The sequence below is a fragment of the Thunnus albacares genome, chromosome 24 (genome assembly GCF_914725855.1).
Source record: "Thunnus albacares chromosome 24, fThuAlb1.1, whole genome shotgun sequence".
Lineage (NCBI taxonomy): Eukaryota > Metazoa > Chordata > Actinopteri > Scombriformes > Scombridae > Thunnus > Thunnus albacares.
This window is the reverse complement of record NC_058129.1, coordinates 6,017,537-6,039,678: the sequence shown is the minus strand read 5'-3', so window position 1 is coordinate 6,039,678 and position 22,142 is coordinate 6,017,537. Positions and strand designations below refer to the sequence as shown.

Here is a 22,142-nt window from a genome sequence, read left to right as displayed (position 1 = left end):
ACCAGGCTGTCAGAGTTGTGGCGATTGCAGTATTTTTATAGCAGAGATGTTGTTTGATCTTTGTGTTGAGGAAAGGTAAATCTGAGAGTGAGATGTTTTTGCAATGTAGTTGTTCCAAATCTATCCATGGAACATTATGGTTGGTTTGATGGATTCATATATTAGGTATTATATTTGATTTGCCAGGTAGTAGAAGAAAAAGTCTGGAGCCTCTAGCCCACCTTGAGATTTGCTTTTTTGTAGCGTGGATAGTTTAATTTTTGCTTTTTTATTTTTCCAATAGAAATATGTAATGAGAGAGTCAATAGATTTGAACTGTTTGTGTGACAGCCAGAATTGAAAAGAAGTATTTTATGTGGGGGAGTATTTTCATTTTGACAGCTGCAGTTCATCCTATGAGGGAGGCATCTTCTGAAAGTGGGAGTATAGTGGATTTATTCCAGTTTATTGTATAATTAGAGATTTTAGAGAGGTGTTATTGAGATTAAATGTTTCTTTCAGCAAAAGCAAGGGGTCCTGAAAGTACAATAAAATATCATCTGCATAGAGTGCATAGTGGCTCTCTGAGGATAGCAAATAATGAAGGAGAGAGTGGGAAGCCTGGTACCTCGGTGAAGTGTGAAAGTGTGATTCCATTTGTGCTGACTGTAGTTTTGGGTGAGGTGTATAGTGTTCTTATCCAATGGGTAAACGACTCCCCAAAGCCAAATTTGTGTAGTCTGTTTAATAAGAAAGTCCAGTTAACTTGGTCAAATGCTTTTTCTGTGTCTAATGATACAACAATTGTCTTTGTTTGAGTTTGTTGTGAGAGGTTAAGGAGATGAAATAGTATTCGTACATTATCTGAAGCATGTCTTTTCATGATTGGGGTGTAATAAGGTGGAAATTACTTTCTAATCTGATGGCTATGGTTTTCGTAATGATTTTTTAAAGTCAGTGTTTATTAGTAACAGAGAGCAGTAGCTGGTAGGTCCGGATGATTTATTATTTGGCATGTGCAGTAGGGCTTTGTAGAGTTCATCTAATGTCAATGGCTCATCTACGGTGTTTGCTTAGATAATATGGGTAGGGACAGGTTGTTAAGGAAAGACTCTATCTCTGATGGGTCAGGGTCTGTGTTCGAAGAATATAAATTATTGTAAAATATCTGAAAATTTTTCTTTATTTCTTGTGAGTTTTGGGTGGTTTCACCTGTAGAATTCTTTATGGCTGGAATTATTGCTCTTTCTTTTTTGAGTTGTAACTGATTGACTAAATATTGCTGTTTTTGAAATGATCATATTTAAGTTGTATCAGAAATTGTGTTTTTTTGTTTGTAATTTTGTCTAACTGAAATTTGACTTTTTGAAGCTCATTTTGTTTTGTTCATTGGTTGTTTGAGCACATGTCTGTTAATTGCTTAATCTTCTTTTCCAGATTTTATTCAGGTTCCTTTTCCTTTTTTTGAGTATGATATTATTTGCTGCCTTGCCATGTTACTGCCTTGCCTGTTGCCCATAGTACTGATGATGAGATTCCTGGGGAGTTGTTCAACTCCATAAAGGATGCCCACTCTCTCTGTATAAAGGCAGTAAAATCAGAGTCTTTAGGTAGTGAGGTAATAAAGTGCCAGCAGGGAGAGTGTTTGGTGGTTGATTCTTGGTTTTAAGGTGAGGGACACTAGTGCAGGGTTTCAAATACCTTGATTAAGAGTGTATTAGTGATCAAAAAGAAGTCTAATTGGGCGAATGATTGGTGTAGTGGGGGGGGGGGGGGGGGGGGAATATTCTCTAGATGATGGGTTACTCATTCACCAACTGTCGCCAAGACCAAAATCTCTCATGTATTGTTTTAATAATTCGGTGGAGTGCCGGTTTCTGAAATTGCCATCTGTTCTTGACCAATCAATTGCAGGATTAATTACTGTCTTAAGTCTTCGCCAGTTATGATATTTGTTGGTTCTTGTAATGTAGAGAAAAATGTGTCAAAGAAAGATGGATTGTCGCTGTTGGGATCTTAGATGTGAGCAATTGTGAATTCTTTATCATAGATGGATGCAGTAATTATAATATATCGTACTTTGGAGTCAGCAGTGTTGAAGTGGTGAATTAGAGGGATTCTTTTGTTTATTAAAATAGAGACACCTCTTTGTCTACTGTTGTAAGTTGCTGAGAACACTTAAATTGATGAGATTTGAGGTTATATAATTCTGAATGTGATGAATGAGTCTCTTGCAGCAAACATATGTCTGCCATTAGTTTAATAAGGTGGTTTGAAATTCTTGTTCTCTTAGTCTGAGTACAAGTGTCTTTGTTATGTTAATGTGAGTGAGCCTCTGTTAGGGTTTGATCTGTGTCTGCACAGACATAATGCAAAGGTGAATTGGTGTGAGGACATAAGGATGAATGAGTGAGCAAAACAAGAAAAATTGAAGAGAGGAAAAAGAGCAAGAGGGAGGGAAGAGATGTAAGGAATGGAGGTAAGATAGAGATGTGAAGGTTGGAGTGTGTGTGTTTGTATTTATCTGTATGTGGAGCGACAGTCTGAGTGTGTTGCTTGTGTAAGTGAGTGTATGCATGTATGCAATGAGCGGAGCCAGTGCGCACATTGGCGTGGAGTAAGAAGAGAGGGACAAGAATCAAATAAATTAATAAAAATAATGGAAAACCAGACAAAAGCAAAGAACCGGCCAGAGGTTTAAAGGTGCATTATGTTGATCGTTATGTCTATGGTGTGTTAACAAGAGCCATGGAGTTAACTTTGTGTTTCTGAGGAGTTGGCCGTTAATGTAAAGTTCGTCCACCACCAGGTACGTTCGCTTGTTGTTTTTCCAGCTCTCCTTCAGGATCGGGTACAGTACTTTGTGGCATTCGTTTATTACACGTGGAAATTGGTTTTTAGTTCCGAATTTAGTTCCTTTTAGTTCTTTCCCTTTGCTTTTGATCACTTCTTTCTATTGAAAATGTTCAAATTTTGAGAAGATTGGTCTGGGTACTGTGCTTGATGGTATACCGATGCAGTGTACTCCATGAAAGGTTATGTTGTTTACTCTATCCGGTGAGAATTTAAAAGGAAAAATGTAGTCTTGTAGTTTTAGTCTTATTTAATCTGATTTTCTTTAGTTTCTGGGCTGATGTTGTTGCCTACAGCTGGAGACAGGGCACCACCATGTCCAATCTCACCTCCGTTGTCCGGTTCTCACGATACTCATGCTGCCATTCATACCATCCAACACCTTCTTCTGCTTGCTTGCCTTACGTAAATCTCTGATTATGTCCTCCATAAATTTAAGTACAACTCTGACACAATACTGACAAGCTGGAAACTTGTCATGTCATCATCTGATCAGGTTCAGGTACTTGGCCAACAATGGAACCTTCAGGTGTGCTTGGACCCTTGAGTTGTACACACTGTATTATAGACTTTATCAAGAGAAAGAATTCATTTAAATGATATGACTCTACTCCAGTCAGCAATAATCTTAAATCATATATCATGCCAAAAGGGAAGGGTCTAAAAGTAAAAAACGGAAGGGAAGGGGAAAATCCACTTCTTAAAGTGAGAAGCATAATTATAATGTATGGAGAGAGTGAGCTAAAATTGGATCTTTTTAATGCACTGCATGTTGTACAATCATTACTGTGTTTCGCATAAAAGTATTCATGAGGTAAGACTAACAACGCATTCGTATTTTCTCTCTGAGCTCTTTCATCTGCCAACAAAATTAAGTTTAGCTCACTGCTCCAATATGCTTGGACAGCTTGGGTCATGCTTTATAACACCTTGCCCACGCACAGCTGATCAGGTTTGAATTTCTCCCCGACAGTGTGTAGGTCTCATTCTCTCTGCCCTCTGTGAAACAAGAAAGCATCATTCAGAGTCATAGATGTTGTTTCTTCAGTATTTTATTCATTAAATAAATAAACAAAGCTTATTAACCTTACATGGCCTCTTCCTTCACTGATGTGGATTACACCGCTAGGAGGGATTTGTTGGAACCACAAGTCAAATGTTGAACTTCCCTCTGGAATATTAGCCAAACAGAAATGAGCTGACTGGCCTGAAGGGGAATTTAGATTGGTCTAAGTCATTGGTTTTCAAACTGGGGTCTGGGGACACCTAGGGGTCCTTGAGGGGGTTCCAGGGGGTTACCATAAAAAAGGAGAGTAGTTAATTTTTATTAATATTCTATTCACTAGAAGTTAGCACAATGTATAAGAATGACTATTCTGATCAGCGGTTCCCGCCTTTCATGGTTATCTCCCCACCTACAGTATAGACAGTTATGGAATTCTCTACTAAATCATATTTAACATTATATCCTCAGATAAGGGTCCCTGGGACAAAAATCTCATCAAACGGGGGTCTACAGCTTGTTACATATCAATTTGGGGGTCCTCGACATGAAAAGGTTTGAGAATCAATTGTCTAAGAACCAATGGCTCAACTGTCAACTGAACGACTGATTAAGAATAAGCACCACACTGTAATTGCAATATTCAATAAACAGCATCCAATTCTATATCATAAATATGAATATTAAATATTAATTTAAATTTAAGTGTATCCAAAGTGCTTATTCTGTTGTGTATAGCTATCATTGAATATACAAAATTATCCTATTACTTTAGTAAGTGTCTAAATGTTCCACTCATAAGGTTATGTTTTAAATTCTTTTTGGTAAAACATACCACTCATAAGGGGTGAAGTGACTAACATTACAGTAAACTAACGTTAGCTATGCAGTTGACTTAAGCTAGGTTGTAGCTATTGGTTAGCCATGCACAATGTGTTTTTCACTTGCTAGCTAGCGGGCTAATGGTTAATGTCCATATGGCAGCAGATTAGCGCTGATTAAAATACATTTCCAGCCAGAAGAAAAACATCACAGTAATGTTACATAACTTGCAAACACACCATATATGTACCTCGTGTTTAGAGGTCATGGAGAAATTAAAACTCACCTGGAAGAAAACATAAGTGCTTTCAGTTCCATTTAAAACAAGGGGTAGTGGTGCACTTCAGCCTTTTGCAGCCAAAATGAGTATTACAACAACAACCACTCCTACCAAAATCAAAACTTTTTTTCCCATCAGTTTCACAGATGAAAAAAAATAAGGAATACGAAATATTATCCTGGCAAAACCTTTTTTTCACCTGTTCTAAAGTCATAAACACCAGAGAGAAAACAATTTAGGTCAGACTTAGAAAATGGATCACCAGAATTTCTTTATAGTATGATAAAGAAACAAAAGACTGTAGAAAAGAGCATACAAAGTGAAGATATATAATCAGAGTATTGATTGGACATAACATCTGTTACATCAAACATAGCTTTTTGAACAATGTAAAGCTTTGATTTCACTTTATAGCTTGTTGTCTCATCAAGTTATTGAAAACATACTATCCAAATCTGGGCAAAAGGGAGGAGGCCTGAGTGATGCAAGCAGCAATGCATGAGCCTGTTGGGCTTGTTAATAGACGGGTATCTGTGCATTTCATAGATGAATTCAAGCTGCAGTCGACCTAATTTCAGTCATTTACAGTGATTTCCAATAGTGACTAGTTTTTATGGTGGAAAATAAACATCAAAACACGTGGTCAGTGTTGCTGTAATAATTCATCCTTTCCATCAGGGCTGACTTGTGAAAGTGATAATGTATCTCAAGAGACTTCCTGGTCAAATAAAGGTTAAAGCAGCTATAATTGCTATAATAATGAGTTGAAGCAGGCAGCTGTTTTCAGTGAAAAAGCTCCAAAAACCCACTGTACACTACCTGCTCAGCACCACACAGCAAACAGAAACAGTTAGCTGTAGACTAGCTGGTGAACATAGTGGAGCATATAGCATTTAAAGAGCCAGATATTTCCTTACATTCATCAGGTGGACAGAAACACGACTCCAAATGAAAGATAATGTTGCTCTGTAACTGCTGAACAAGCGACTGCTTGCTAATGAGTTCGCCTTAAAAGGTTATGATATGACAGTGTTGTGTTCACGACTTGTTTCCGCTGCCCCTTAGTGGCCCAAAAAATCAGTTAATGCAGGTACACCTTAAGAAATGGGGGACAAAACTCACCACCCTTGTTTGTGTAAAAATGCCTAACATACCGCTAAAGCTAATATGAGGCTTTAGCAGTCTGAGCTAGCTAGAATAACCCTAAGTGCAACTACCAGGACGAAGATAAGAACTTTATTTGGCTAATTCAGACTCTTGTTAGCTTTAGCTGCTACAGTGTTTTTGTGCTATGAAAGAAACTCTTAATGTCGAGTATTGACAGGAGGAATGATGGCAGCGACCCATAATTCTCTCAGCTTACGTATGGCATGTGAGTGTTAGCCTATATTAAGATGGATTGGAGAAAATCCAAAGCTATCCTTTAAATTGTTGAGAACCATTCTCACCAATATGGCTCACTGGCTAGCCTTGAGCTTGTGTCCTTCTCTGTCAATGATTGCCATAAAACAGTACTGACCTTACACTTAAGCCAGCATAAGACTGTTTTCACCAGAAAAACAACATATGGCGTCTGTTCAAATGCCTACAACAACCCATGTTTACATTTACCTGACAGGAACCTCTTGTGGCTGTGAAAATTCTCACAGTTGTCATCACTTGTAAGCAAAGTAGAATGACATTACTATCGCGCCTGCAAAGCCCATGAGGGAGGAGTGGATGTTAGGGCCAACAATGCATGCGACTTTAACGCAATATGAATCGTCTGGTGGCTTGTTTTAGCTGTACCTCAGTGCAATCAGTTGCTTTTTCAGTTTTAAAATTATATCTATGCTTTACCTTCAGCACAGAAAGATAGAAACTTCTCTTCCAACATGTCAACATGTCAACATGTCATGTGTTTCAGTTCATTTTGTTCTGTTCTTTCTGACAGCTTCTCAGTGGTAGAGAGATGACACAAAATAACTCTGTGTGTCTCTGTCTACAGAAAAAAAAGACACTCAGGATTCAAGTGGACAGGTTCTTTCAGATTCGAGTGGCATCTGGCTCTGGCACATGCTTTCCTGTCTTGAGGATCCAATTTCACCTGTGTATCAAGGATTTCAAATTACACTTTGGCCAAATAGCAAATATCACCATGAGTGTTTGTTTTTCGGCCCCCTTGGAGGACAGGTGCACAGCTCAGGATAGTTCAGATCCTGTCATGAAGAGGCAAATCAATAGAAGTGACTATAAGGTTCTTCTCTGGGAATTAAGCATTCATTGTATTTATCCAGACTGACAAATACCAGTTCTCTGAGTAAATTGCGTGAAAATACTGCTTCACAGAGGTGTGATTTTTATTTAGAAGACAGCGATGTGACTCTCCAGAAAGCCAGCTTCTATTTCTACGCACAGGCAAAACAAAAAGACCATATTTAGAATTATTCTGATAACCTAAACTCTTTAACTCTAAATTCAAAATTCAAATCATCTCCTCTAATTACACTGCCAAGTTTAAAGCTGCACTAATCAATGCTCTTATTTTAACAATGGATCAAATAATTATGTGCAATGTGAAAGGGGTCACTTAGAGTGACAAAACCCACAGAGAATTATTACCTGACTCTGTGGGTTCCCTCAGTAACTGAGCATTTTAGTGTCAATTGCGATGATTGTTTTGGTTTTCTGGCCCGCAGACTCAGCAACCTCGTTTCCAGCCGCAGCAGGAAGCTGTTCAGTGAACTCTTTGCCCAGCAACACATGACAGACTGATGTGATGAATCATAGTGGAGCATTTAGCAAGCTTAAGAACTAAAAGGAGAGTGAACTGACTTATATTTGTCAGGTGGCTAGAAACACGACTCTAAATGAATGCTAATGTGGCTCAATGTCTGCTGAATGTGATGACATGTCAGTGTGGTGTTTTCAGCTGCTTCGTCTGTTTTCTACAGAGGAGATTTTGAAGCATGTGTATATTTCCCAATATAAACATATTTTAGTTTACTTTTTATGACATCAAACAAACAGGGGCTTATGTCACAAAAGCGAAATTTCATGAATGATTGTCATTCGCAAATTGCGGATACATTTGCATGTCCTACAAGGCTTTCACATGCTTCTGCAAGTATGGCATTGAAACAGGTCCTTAATTTGATGGTTTGATGATCACATTCACATAAAATGGGCTCTTTAAGTAGCGAGGCAGAAAGTAAGAGGATGGAGTTCGGCAGCCCATTGAACTTCACCCAGGAGACCACTTTTTCCCCAACACAGTACCCTAACCATACCTTAAAGTGGACATAACAAACTCTTTGTGATTTTCTGTCATTAATATACTGTTATAATGTCAAATGTCTATCAGCCTGCCCTGAATGCTCAGTTTTCAAAGTTATATCTACTTACCCATCGAACTGACATCAGATGATTGTTCACACATGCCCACAAACGGCCATCTGTTCCCATAGCCTTTGTTGCTAAGGTTGCTCCATGGTTGTTCATGTTTTCCACTTGCATATTTTAGATCGGATTAGTCCAGTAGAGGGCGGAGCCAGTGTGAGATAGAACGGCCTGTTTCAGACAGAGTGAGTTAAATAAGGAGTTTTTTAAAAATGTAAATCATGCAAAGATACCAGTAGCCCATAATAGAAATATAGACCCATGCATGAAAAATATAGAAATATGCATGACATGTCCTCATTAAGCATTAATTCATGTGCAGATATTGTAGAAAGTGAGAATGTTCATTGGCAGTAGCGGGCCTTTGTAACCGTGACAACAATACTTTTGCCAGCAGCTTTCTTTTGTTTAAGCCAATCAGAATCCACAGCTGAGTGTCGGTGCTAATAAAGATGTTGCCTCTTTAAAAAAACTGACTCTGCAGTCTCAAATGGAACAAAGTATTCTCTCAAGAAATTCCTCTCCACATTCACAAACTTGCTCCAAAATGTTGGAGCTTTTAATAGCTAATTTCACTTCTGCTAATGCGCGTCTCGCTGATGAATTTGAAAATTATTGTTTCATTAAAAGGATATTAAGTCTTTAAGAGGCGTATGTTTGGGGGCGTTGACTGACACACTCACAAGTAAACACACACTCACATCTTTTGCTGTGTTTGTCGCTGCTTGCTCTCCCCACATCAGCTCCACACTCTTGCCCAAATTTGGATTTCCTCCTGACAAGGATGAAAAGCGAGCGTGTACAGCATCTGCGCTTTGTTCACCTACAAACCAGACAAGTGAGACAGTCCCCTTCATGCTTTGATTGTGCTGTAAGTCAGTGAAAAATGTTAGAGCACTAAAATGAGAAATTTTACCAGGGACACATACACAACAGCACAGAATAAGTCAAAGAAAAAGCTGATTTTCATCATGGTCTCACTTTTACAGACATTATCTCATGCATGGAAAATTAATTTTAGGATGATATGTTGATGTAAGAATATAAATTGAGTCATTCAGTTTCATATTTTACAAGCAAAATATGAAACTGTGTCATGAAGTGGCTGACTTGTGATCATTGTTGCTATCTCAAAACATCTGCTGTATTGACTTGTCCAGTGATCAGCGCTAAGTATTCCTGTTTTTAGAATCCTTTGGACCCTGACCTATAAGTTAATGCCGTCTTCGAGAAAAACATGTCCTACGCTGATGATTAAACAGTTCTGTCATTTTGAGGGATTTCACACATCAACCAAGCAACCAAGTGTGATCCTGCACCATCTGGTTTGAAGCCAGCGTTTCATATTCTCTAGTGCAAAAGTGCATTATGTGATATAAGCTATGATGAGTACCGTGCATTCACACCATGTGCTTCATGGACCGGAAAATGAAGGATCCGAAGCATATTTAGTGCCTTGAATGTCTTTATTTGAAAGTGTTTCTTTCTCCTTCTGTCTCTCCATCTTCCTCTCCAGGATGACCATCAACGCAGAATGCCAGCTGCAACTCCATAATTTCCCAATGGACGAACACTCCTGTCCTCTCGTCTTCTCCAGCTGTGAATATTGGCAATAGCATAAACACACACACACACACACACAGATAAATATGCACATATTAATGCATTGTGATGCCTATACTTGTAACACCTGCTATACAGAACCTTTTCAAGCTGAGGTAGAGCTTCATGAACGCAAAAAAGAAACCAAATAGAGACTAAATGAGTATTGACAGATACAGATAAAAACACAATGTTTAAAGTTTTAAGGTGACATTTAAAGCTACTGGAAATCACAACAGGGAGGTTCTGAGTAACAGATAAAGTCATGAGAATTGCTGTTTTAGAGAAGAGGGGGTCTGAGCAGGTGGAAATAAAAGCACAATTTTATGCCAAAATGAGTACCGAAATTGCACTGTGCCACCTGAACACAACCTCAAGTACCATAGTCATGTGACTTCCCCACACTGGGCATGTAGAGTGAAAATGTTGAGAGGTTTACAATGGAAAATGTTGTTTTTCAGACCAGTATGTATGTTAATTCAGAATAATATTTATATAGTGTACTGTAATTTGACTTAAGTCACCCATGCGGGAGTTAAAAAACAAGGATTCTCAGCATTATTTTTATTTTTATTCTATTATTATTTTTATTTTTATTGTATTCTTTTACAGTCAGGAAACGAATAGAACCTTAAGTTGAAGGATTGCTTTACTTATGAATTTACTCCTAAATTATAAATTATATTGGCATTTTTTAAAATGTAAAATCAATTACAAATACTTTAACAGTAGCTTTTCAACGCTTGAGTCTTTTCTGAGAATTTCTGTCAACATCTTCTCTATGGGAGGAGGCAGATAGTACTTTTGCCTCCCAAAGGCTCATCAGAATCAGATGAGGCATCAAAGATGGAGAGGATAAACTTGCATTGGTAATGATAAGACAGAAGAGGAAGCACCCCAAAACAGTATATTTAGGTATAAATAGGAAGGATAAAAAAAATATGGAAGATTTAAAATGCCTAAATTAAAACAATTTAAACAAGGAAATTAAGTGAAATACAATACACAGTTATATGCATTTCCATTTTATAAATGCATTCACTGTGTCATAATGAAATGAAAACATGTTAAAAGAACAATTATTTAGCTGCTCGTCTAAAAAAAATTAATTGTTTTTCATTGTGACATGAATCTCTGCCTATAGTCACGTCACAATGAAAAACAATGAATTCAATTATTAAAGATAAAAAGCTAAATTATTGTCCTTTCAAAAAATGTTTTTCATTTCATTATGACTCAGTAAATGCACACATAAAAAGGAAAGACATAATAATAATATTAATAATACATTTGCAACGCACTTTTTATTCGTAGTGAATCTCAAAGTGCTACAGCGTTAAAAGCATACAACACACAAGATAATGAAAATAATGAGAATTAAGATGAAATGAATAGAAAGGTTTCTAGGCCTTTTTTTAAAGAGTCTAGGGTCTGTGCTGCCCTCAGATGGTTTGGAAGGCTGTTCCACAAGCACGATGCAGCAGAGCAGAAGCCTCGATCCCCCATGGTGCGGAGCTTAATACCGGGGGCCCCATGGTGTGGAGCTGAGGGTGCAAGTGGAGGTTTGTGGTGTGATCAGTTCCTGTAGGATTTATATGCGAGTATCAGGACTTTGTAGTCAACTGTGAAGGAGACAGGGAGCCAGTGCAATGAAAACTGAATTGGTGTTATATGTTCGTGTTTTCACACTCTCATCAGGATCCTGGCAGCGCTGTTCTGAATGAGCTTCTGGATGCTCTGCCAGGGATCCCTGGGCAGAGTGAATTGCAGTAGTCCAGTCTTGAGGGTATTAAGGCATGGACAAGTTTCTCTGCATCTGATAGGGTTAGAGAGGGGCGGAGTTTAGAGATATTTTTGAGATGGTAGAAAGAGGTTCTCCATAGATGTCTAATGTGTACTGTATTTCATTATATTTCTTTGTTTAAATTTAGGCATTTTATATCTTCCATGTGTAGTATCTGCATGTATAGTATTTTTATGCATTTCAGAGAAAACTCGATGCAGGATATACTTCAATGGAAAGACCTCCATTATGTTGAAATGCATAAATATAAAGTGAGGCATGGTCTTGTTCATTAACAAAATACGCAGAAGTTTTCCCTTTGGATAGAGTAAGGCTAAATGTTTCCAGCTTTTATGCTAATCTAAGCTAACTCACTGGTGGCTATAGTCTTATGTTTAATAATAAGAATAAGTGTATTTCCCAAATGTCATACTATTCCTTTAAGGGTCAGAAACTCCAAAACAGATGTTTAAAAAAAAAAAAAAGTGGACAAAAATGGCATAATGGCTGCCTGAAAATTAGCCCTCAAACGTTAATTGTTCCATTAACCTGTCCCTTATTAAATTAACCACCACCTAAAAAGCGTCACAAATCTAATTTGATTTTGTATGACAGGCCATTCTGTTGGAGCAGACATCTTTCACTGGTAGATATGATTGAATTTTGGTAATAACCATTACCTGATGCGACTACAGATGGCAGTATTTGTCACTGGCCATTATTAAACCTCCTCTCAGCATTGAATACAGATAATCAATTGAGTATTTTTGAGCATATACAATTTGTTCACAGTGTGATGAGACCAGATGTTACAGTACTATAGGTAGTGAAAGAGCTATTGACCGCAAATGGGCTTCCATTATGTTTCTGCTCTCAGTGAAAGGATTTGCAATAATGACCCTTTTTCCAGGCTCAGTACATGACCATGTGCATGGACATTTTCTTGTCTGTGGCTGCAATGGATGAGCAGCAAGTGTCTTCAAAAGCACTGAATTAAAGCCTTGAAGTTTAAATGATTATATTCGCTACAGCTGAATGTTGGGCTGAATGCTGTCATCACCCCAACATGTTGAGAGCTAATCATAACTGCTCAAACATATTTTTTTTTCAAGATTATGTTTTAGATTTGGCTTCACAGCAAAAATGATGATATTATTCATTTGTAATGAATACAAATGCAAGCTTAGCTAGCAGCAAATTTCTGTTTTTGCAAAATGAAGCTGTCTTCAGAATACATTTTAAAGTGAAAACTCTAAATCTCCCCATTTACAACACATATAACTGTGCTTTATTCAGGATTTTCTGATTAGTGCAAGATTTCTTGATAATTAAGGAACAACGGAAATTACATTCGGAGACGTTACTAGAAGCAAGTCCAAAAGATAAGATAAGATAAGATAACTTTATTGTCACTGTACAAGTTCAATGAAATGTCATTTGGAGCAAGCCTATAAATGCCTATATAAGAATAAATAATTATAAAAAAAATAAAGACACTATACAGTATAAGATACAAAAATACAAAATAGATAAGAACCAATCAAGACAGAATAATAAAAGTAAGATGTCTGGTACTGGGAGCAAGTGGAGCTAGTGCAGCAGTTTGGAGAAATATTAAATAGAGCATATTATTGCATTTGAAGATATATTGCACAGAACAGATTATTGTTAAGGGAAGAGGTGAAATAAATAAAGGAACAGTCACAGTGGTTGATAAATAATTCTATTACTGCTCTTGAGGCCAGCGTGCTTGAGTTTAAGAGGTTTAATTACCTCTCTAGGCTTCTTGATAACAAAAACAACTTTTATAACATCTGGTCTTTGTCTGGTTTAAAATGTCCAAAACTTTCATGTGAACATGATCCGTGGAGTCCTATTAGGGGTAGGAGACATAGCTGCACATATGTCAACTCTTATGGAAAATATAAAGCTGCTCTCCAGGGCTTCTCATACGAATCTGATAAGGAAACCATTTCCATCAATCTTAATGTTACAACAGAACATGAGACGCTTTTCAGACGCCAGAGAAAGCACATAAACTAAGTGAGCAGCAAGTGTTTTTCGCTCAGGTCTGCTCCGTCTGTTTTGCATAAACACGTTGTCGGCCTACAAATTACACATTGCATGGCAGATGGTTTGTAAAATGAAGATCTGCTGCAGAGGAGGAGGGCGACGAAGCAGACCAGAGGTGACTTATAGTCTCTCTCAGTTGTTGTACATCAGGATGACACCTGATAATGATGCTGAATTTGGCCCTCGCTTTTATCCAATATCTAAACGCGTAATCTTTCAGTGTAACTTCCACTGCCATCAACCTCTTCAAATCCCACTCAGAAGAAAATTTACCACTCAAGGCACGTGGCTGTTAATGTGTTATGATATTGTAGAAGCCTAATGTACAAGGCTTTTCAAATGTTCTCTCTTCTTCCTGAAGCAAGTTCTCCCCATTATGGCTGCAATCAATTTCGTTTATTGAGATAGAACATTATAAACATGATGAATGTGTTGATGGCCTCACTAATCTTTCTTATTAATTCAGAATATTTTTTTAATACCAGTTGTATTCCTGAAAAGACATTATGCACCTTATAGACACGTTTTGATGGCTTGGTTTTTGTGACACAGAAGCTTTTAAGCTTTCTTCTGAGTGTATTCACAGTATAATACGTTTTAGAAAAACTTTTTTGATGACTGCCGAAGCCATAAAAAGCCCGGAAAGGTGTTCTTAACTATGATTACAATCACTTTGTAATCAGCCATGCCTCATGCAGTTATCACCATTACAGGCATGGCCGCAATCACGCCTTAAAGAACACGCTCTGTGGTGCTATGTTGGTCACATACATAGGTAGGTAATTTGCTATGTGGCAGAAATGGCAAAATATGACTATTTCATTACATTTCAGTACTTAAACCTATGTTTTGTCAATCAGCTGACAGCCACCAGAAGAAGTGAAAGTCATTAAATAATTCCTCAAAACTGTAATCTTACAAAAGCCATGTGTTGGCATGTCTTTGTTCACCAGAGATAAGTTAATTTCAGGACTTGCTATTACAAAATAACTTTGCTGTACATTAAAAAGAATCTTCAAATGTAAGTAACACAAGTGGGAGAATATAAGACTTTACTGCAAATGGTGTATGGGTGATAAATTAGATGTATTGATTAGACTTTCTAGCAGACTAGATACCATTCTTTACTATTTAAATACAAATGTCCCAGTTACACCAGTTGCAGTAAAAAAAAGCAGCATTAACTACATCTCAGTGCTGCTGAAACAGGCAAGTCATACATTTATAGATGTAATCAGCAGTTCTCAGTCGGGCTCAAAAAAGCTGCAGACCTCCATGATAACTGCCGCAGCCCCTGTTGCATTATTTGAAACCCCTCGGCAAGGGCTCATGAATGGTTAATCATCAGAAGTTGTCACTCCGATTTTGTGTTGTTCACAACTTATATATAATACATTATATAATATGTTTTTTCAGAAACCAATATATATAATTTTATTGTTTGTTTTGACCGTATTTATTTGGTCAAAGTAGCCAAAAAGAAGAAATAGAAGTTTTTTATGTATTTTTCTGCAGTGATAGTGTCCTTCGCATTAATATTCTCCAGGCAGCAAGGATTTCAGGTTCCAAGAAAGAGAGACACCTAACACTAGCTAGACCCTCTCCTTTGGGACAAACACAACACTGATAGGCTAACTAGCGTCCACTTTCAGTGTGGGAGCTAGTTAGCCTAGCTTGCTAGTTTCCACTTTCCAAGTGGAATACAAACTCTATCTTGGACATTTTGCCAACTCTGTCTCCTTGTTTTTACAATCACATTGCATTGGCAAACGTAATCAATGGCTGGATTAATTTGACAGTGGCACTAGGGGTTTAGGCAAAAGCACTATGGCTAAGGTTAGTGTAAGATTGTGGTGTAGCTTAAATGTCACTATGGACTTTTTTTCTGTATTAAACCAAGACCATTTTATTTCCCTAACCTTAAACAAGTGCTGCCAGTGACTAAACATAACCATAACAGCTTTAGCAATAGCAAAATTAGCTATAGCAAAAGTTTAATATTATTGTTACAACCAGCAGACATTGTATTGCCAGATTTGATGTCTTGATGGGAAAAAAGGAACTATATTGTCTCTGAATATTATATGTTCATTATCAATATTTTCTCATTATATTGAGAGAAAATGAAATGCAGCCAGCATTACTTGTCCTGTAAAATGTATTTGCTGGTTTAATTTAGTTATATAGTATATAAATATAATTTCTAGAATTTCTGCTGTGGGAAACACCCACCCAGAGGCTTTAAGCTTATTAAAAGCCACAATATCATTATGTTTCCTTTCATATAAAGCAAGTAGAATTAAAGATTCAATTTTAGATTCCCCATATTGCTATACTCACATGATATTGTTTCCACTGGCAGAGATCCTCACATATAATTGAACTTGTTTACAGAGATATGGCAGAAGTGGACATTCCTCGTCTTCTTCACTTGGGGAATAGACACAGACAATATTAAAGCCAAGGCCACAGAAGACTGTAATTTATAACACTGCGTGAGAACATGTTGCTTCAGGGGCTTTTCGGGGTATGAAATATGACAGACATTTTGTAGCTATGAAGATACACTAGTAACCCAATGGTAATACTGTTTGCAGTTAAGATAATTGTACAAACACACCAAGAGAAATATGTTGGCAATAATGTTTGCCATCAATATTAGTGATTAAAAAAACACCCCTCTTGCATCACGGTGATTGCTCTTCTTGGTTATAGATGACTATCCTCTAAATGAGACCATTTACATAATTAGTCTAGTTTCCACTACAGGGTACAACAAGGCTTGCCACTTGCTCATTATTGCTGTCAATCATTTGTCTGTGCAAAATTGCCTCAACTTGTGAAATGAGCTCAGCTTTATTTTTACATGCAGAAGTCGTTAGAAATGAACTAACTTCTTGTGCACTTTCGGTGCTCGAGTTTATGAACTGCTCCACCCAGCAAGGATCTGTATGTGAAATCCTGCAATTTAATGCTAAACATGTGAGAGACACTTTAAAGCATTTTCAAGCAGGTCATTTTCCTGGTAAGCACCACTTGGCTCCTATATGGAAAAGTACTTTCACACGTCACTGAAGTGTAACAATAGGCTTGTCGTCACAGAAGTATATGGAAGATACATGGCCTGTAATCTTACACTACAAAGAAAAATTCCATTTATGAAAAAGCCAAGCAATTTCATATTACTTTTCTCTGAAGTAGCCCTAGCTTTTTCCCTCCAAGATGACAGTGTCTTGCAATAAAGCACACTGCTCCATTTTTACCATTGAAATATAATTGTATTCAAGAGCATTCTTGAGAACTATTGACTTTTAACTGTAGAAACCTGTGAAATGTTTCCATTGAAATTAAGATTTTAGCACTAAATAATACATCGCATAACACGGTAGAGTGGATATTTGTTCGACTTGAATGCACTACAGTAAATTCCAAGCAAACAAGTTCAAAGTAATTTCTCAGTTGGTCTGCAGTCCACTGATTTGCCCATGAAAACTTTCTGTATAAATTTGTATGAATCATGCATACAATAAAAACTGCACTGCTGCATTTATCTTTCCTGTATTCTTTGCCTTCAACTTTTTCTCTCTGTCTTTTGTGTTCCCTCATTCTTTCACACACCTTACTGTGTGGTTTCTAGATGGCTACCCACGAGACGAAATTGTGTACAAGTGGAGGCGGAACTCAGTGGAGACGTCGGACCAGAAATACTGGAGGCTTTACCAGTTTGATTTCATGGGGCTCAGAAACACCACAGATGTGCTCGCGACGACAGCAGGTAAGAGAGGCGCCAACAAAGACTAAGAAAAAGTCACAAAAAAACAAGCTGAACAGTTGTATTTAATACCATTATAACTAATGATTTCATAAAACCTTATTGATCCATGCAGGAAAAAAATCATTGTCATTTGCACCCTGCCCTCTGAGGTCAGTTTTGGCTTCGGACTAGCAGCTGGAGCTGGCAAGAGCTCAAAATAAAACCCAGCCTCTCGAGCCGCTCGACTACCTTGGTGCCCCGAGCTTTGCACAGGTTAACATTAGCACCATGCCCATAAATGTAATCATATAACTACAAGTTGAAAGCTCATAAGTATTCCCCTCGGGTGTAAGGGCAAATAGGTTTTTCCACTGACATTAATCACCAAGATTAAAGATTAAAAAGGAAGTTTAATTATTCACTCCTTTCCTTTTCTCTTCCCATGCTTTCAGTGCGGTTATTAGGCTTTGTGTTCTTTGATGATTTAATTTAAGTGTGTTGTTTGGCGGCAGTGGCAGCTGTAGAAATATTGTTGCTCCAACAGGTGCCAGTAATTATATCCACAACTGGCATGAGGTGGGCCAAGTTCTTAATACATTTTTAATGCCTGCACGTGACCCTTGCAGATAAAACCCGATTTGAATGGCTTAATAAGCAAAGCATTATGAATGAGGGAGATAGAGACAGAGCATGACAGTGATTGTTAACCTCTCTTAACCTTGTTTATGAATTGCATATATTCCTTCTAGTTTGTGCCATACGGTCTTTTGTCTTTGGAGAGATCTGCATAATGTGACCTGATTCAGCTTTCTAAGAGCTGAACCTCCGTTCATGAATATTCGAGGAACAGGAGTACTTGGCATAATTAGGAGAGAGATAACAGGGAGTGGCATCAAATTATTAAGGAGCTCAGTGGAAATTGGTTGCACAGCTCCATTTTGTTGTGCAAACTGTGTTGTGGCATGTTTTTGTCCCAATACTCAAACATGATATCAAGTATTGTTACCAACTTCTGCAGGAAATCATTTCTTTTTGTCTGTTTATCACCCATTGGGAGAAACTGATCAAGCATCCTGTTTATCTAATGAGAAACTGCCATTGCAGTTTCTCATTGTGTTCCTGATCACAGAAAAAAAAAGGTGACTGATGAGCGTTCTCATCCCGAGACACATTGATGGCCTTATAAATTATATGTTTTCCTGGACTCCCGCTGTATCGTCAACACACAGCCAAACTAATTTTCTGCTGAGATGCTCAAAAGCGACGGCAAACCTACACATCTACCTCATGCTGTTCAAGAAAATTAGCCGTTTTCTCATTTATTACCTCGTTTCTTTTTCCTGTTTCACTTGCTGGAGCTCCATCTCCACACGCATGATGATGAGATCCCCGGCTAAAAATACCTATCATTAATTTACATCATGACAAACTTCGAAAGTGCTGCGTTTCTTTTCCTCTCCCTTATTTCTCTCTCCCTCTGTCTCGCTCTCCTCGCTTTATCCTTCATCCCTCATAAACACATGAGGTATGGGGCTGTTTTAATGAGAACAGAGTGGACAGATCCCCGGCCACAGCGCCACTGGGGACCCCCGCCGCAAATCCACCGTCGTTATCAATTCAGCAGCGTCCTCTTCAAAAGGCCCCAATGCGGAATCCCAAACACTTCGGCGCTTTGTTCTATGATCCCATCGCAAATTCCCCAAAAGCTTCCATTATGCCCTTTTCTGTGGTTATATTGCAGAAATGCTGATGTTCTTCCTTTTCTTTCTTTACATGTCCACTGTGGAAATTTTTCAAATGCCTTTTCTTTTAGAATCCTGCAGTGATATCGCTGACAGTCTCATAGCCCTGTTCTGAGATTTCATCATGGATCACAATACTGATATTCCATTTGATGTTCCCCCTCTTCTTTATGTGAGAGATCTCTGATACATCCTTTGACTGCGCTTCCTAACCTACAGCTGACCACATATCATATTCAAATCACAGCTGGAAATCATCAAACTATGATGAAAGTATTAGTGCACAAGGAAGAGACATGAGCAGGCAGGCAGACGACTCCTTGGAACAGCGATTGTCCAATCTTAGCTTGGCAACTAGGCACAGCGGGCCATGGCAAGCTTTAGATTTCTTCACACATTGAAGCAGAGTGCATGGGGTTGTAGTAAGAGTGATACTGAGGTGCCCCTTGAGCAACCTCCGACCTGCTACATTGGAGCTGCTTAGTAGCCAATAGATCAACCTTTGGTTGTATTGGGCAAATTCCAGTGGTGAATATGTTTAACTACATATGTGAGTGGACAGGACCACCAAAAAGGGTATTGGTCTCTGTGAGACGTCCTGAATAAATAAAGGTTAAAAAATAAAATGTTGTCCTAACCATACCCAGCTCATTACCAAACCTCAATCAAAGTTTCAGTCACTCAAAGTCAACCTAATGCATCATTAATATTGCTTAAACTCACTTTTTGCGAAACAAACACTTGAAAATTGTGTTTGACTGCACTGCTGATACATCATGGTTTACTGAGGCAAATGAGGACTTAGTGAGTGTAGAAAGATTTCAAAACTTACTATATTAAGAGAAATGCATTCAAATATATGCTGTTTTCTTTAAATCACTGCATAAATTGTGTCAGTTTAGTGAGGGAGGAAGCAAGCACAATAACATTTCAGTTCTTTTGAGCTAATTAATGAAAGACTCTTCCCAAGAATTTTCCTTGGAAGTTCCAAACAGAAAGTAGACCTGACTGCACAGTAAGACAGTCTGTAGACAAGTGTAGAGCAGGTAACTCAGACTAATAAGTATTCTGCAGCAGTCTGTAAACAGAGGGGTTGTTAATGTCCTAACAGAGTGTAAACAGAGGGTTGCTTGCTACGATGCACGGTTAGAGCACAGAAGTCACCACACGTCTGTGTGTATGGGCACAGTTATAGATAGTCCATCTGGGGATGTACTACGTTTTTACAGCCTCCATACAGTCATCTATGGAAGTTAAACAGTATTATCCTGCAACATTTGCAAGAATGTGCCAAATGTTATTGTGCCATTTGCAAGAATAATTTACATTAATCTTCCATGCATTAAACTGTCAAACTGAAACACTGTTTAGCTTGTTCTGCAGTTGCTGAGAGGGAAGAAATGGAGAATAAGTCAGGAAACAACAAATTGATGTTTTGTTGTTTTTTTTTTTTATTTACCCGTTGGCATATAAAACTGTGTGCAGTTGTTTGTATTTTTATTTAACATGCATTATCTTCCATTTCTAACTAGCTTTGGTCCATCTCAGACATAAATGGGGACATAATTTGTAAGTAGACAGTTATACTTCGGTGAAATAGCAAAATATACTGATTTTATGTTGTGCCCACTGTGTTGTGATTAAGCTTTGTTGTCCACATTGCAACAGAGAAAATTAACCAGATAATTTGCAGTAGTCTTTGTGATAAACCATCAACTAAGGCTTTTTTATTACAGGATCTGATTACATGTATCCTTCCTTAATGGGCCATAGTTATAAAATTCCCTTTTTTGTATTGCCAACCATGGGATTTACTGAATTGACCATCAGGGATCTCTATATTGTATGAATAAAAAGTGATTAAATGCACCATTATCTTGTATCCATTTTTATTACGCCCCTTGCTCTAGCAGTCACATATTTCTTCTAAATGAGTCCATTCTAAAGATCTGTTTACTAGGGATGGAAAGGAATACTAATGCAGGTAGACAGCATCAGATTTTTTTAGTAATACTCATCCTTTTCCCCACTCCGTCATGATTTATACAATTTGCAACAAACATAACGCCACTTATCTCGACATAGCGCTCACTACAGTGGTGATAGGCTCTCTTACTGAGCACAAACATCATACAAGTGTACCATATACTGCTTTTAACGTCAGTCATGCCACTGAAAGATATAATATGTATCTGCGGTACGTATAAAAACAACTAGACCTATGGTACATTTTTGTTTAGTTGTGTACTTACATTATCCCAAATGTTTCCAGCAACGTGAAAACTGCAGTGATGGGTGTTTAACGATGAAGACAACAACTCCCATGATCCCAAGCTACTTCACGACGTCATCAAACTTCGTCTTTTGTTATTGTTTTGATATAGAGACCCCTGGCGGCGGAAAATTACACTCTGCGTTGAAGCCTTCAAAATCGGTAAAACCCGTGTATTTTTATTTCACCTCATGAGGAGGGAGGAGTCCAAGTTAAAAAGAAAAAGTGTTCAGAGCAACAACTATCAGATCAACCAAGCCCTAAACGATCCGGCTGTGGATAATGATTAGGAAGAAGAAGATGACTAAAGGCTAAATTGAAAAGAAAAAGGGCAGATGCTTTTTTGAAAAATGCTTTACTTTCCACTATTTTATTGTATTTCTATGTTTACGCAGTTGGCCATGAAATGTAAATGCAAGTTAGCAAAATAAGTTTGATTTAAACACAGTTTTAACTAATAGAAAAATAAGCCTATGCTATTTGCCCGACCGCTCCTATTAAAAGTAATAGAGACCTTTCATCTGGAGAAAGCTGCTCAACGAGCAGTGTAATGTTTAAAAGTTTACCATCTTTACTTAAAATTTGAAAGAAATAAAAAGAA

The 22,142-nt window shown here is 37.8% G+C and overlaps 1 protein-coding gene and 1 long non-coding RNA gene across 4 annotated transcripts in view; one reads left to right on the top strand and one right to left on the bottom strand.

Moving 5' to 3' along the window:
* Nucleotides 1–22,142, top strand: part of LOC122976312 (gamma-aminobutyric acid receptor subunit gamma-3-like) — a 125,749-nt gene that overhangs the window by 57,066 nt on the left and 46,541 nt on the right. For all 3 annotated transcript variants that reach the window (XM_044344717.1, XM_044344719.1, XM_044344720.1), the window contains exons 6-7: nucleotides 9,832–9,914; nucleotides 17,411–17,548. In XM_044344717.1, the coding sequence (XP_044200652.1) occupies nucleotides 9,832–9,914; nucleotides 17,411–17,548 (221 nt within the window). The remainder of the gene's footprint in view (nucleotides 1–9,831; nucleotides 9,915–17,410; nucleotides 17,549–22,142) is intronic.
* LOC122976314 lies at nucleotides 8,886–21,982 on the bottom strand. Its single transcript, XR_006400904.1, has 4 exons — nucleotides 21,522–21,982; nucleotides 16,114–16,203; nucleotides 9,709–9,912; nucleotides 8,886–9,138 (listed from the first exon to the last, which is right to left on the bottom strand). It is a non-coding gene; the product is annotated as an uncharacterized LOC122976314 (long non-coding RNA).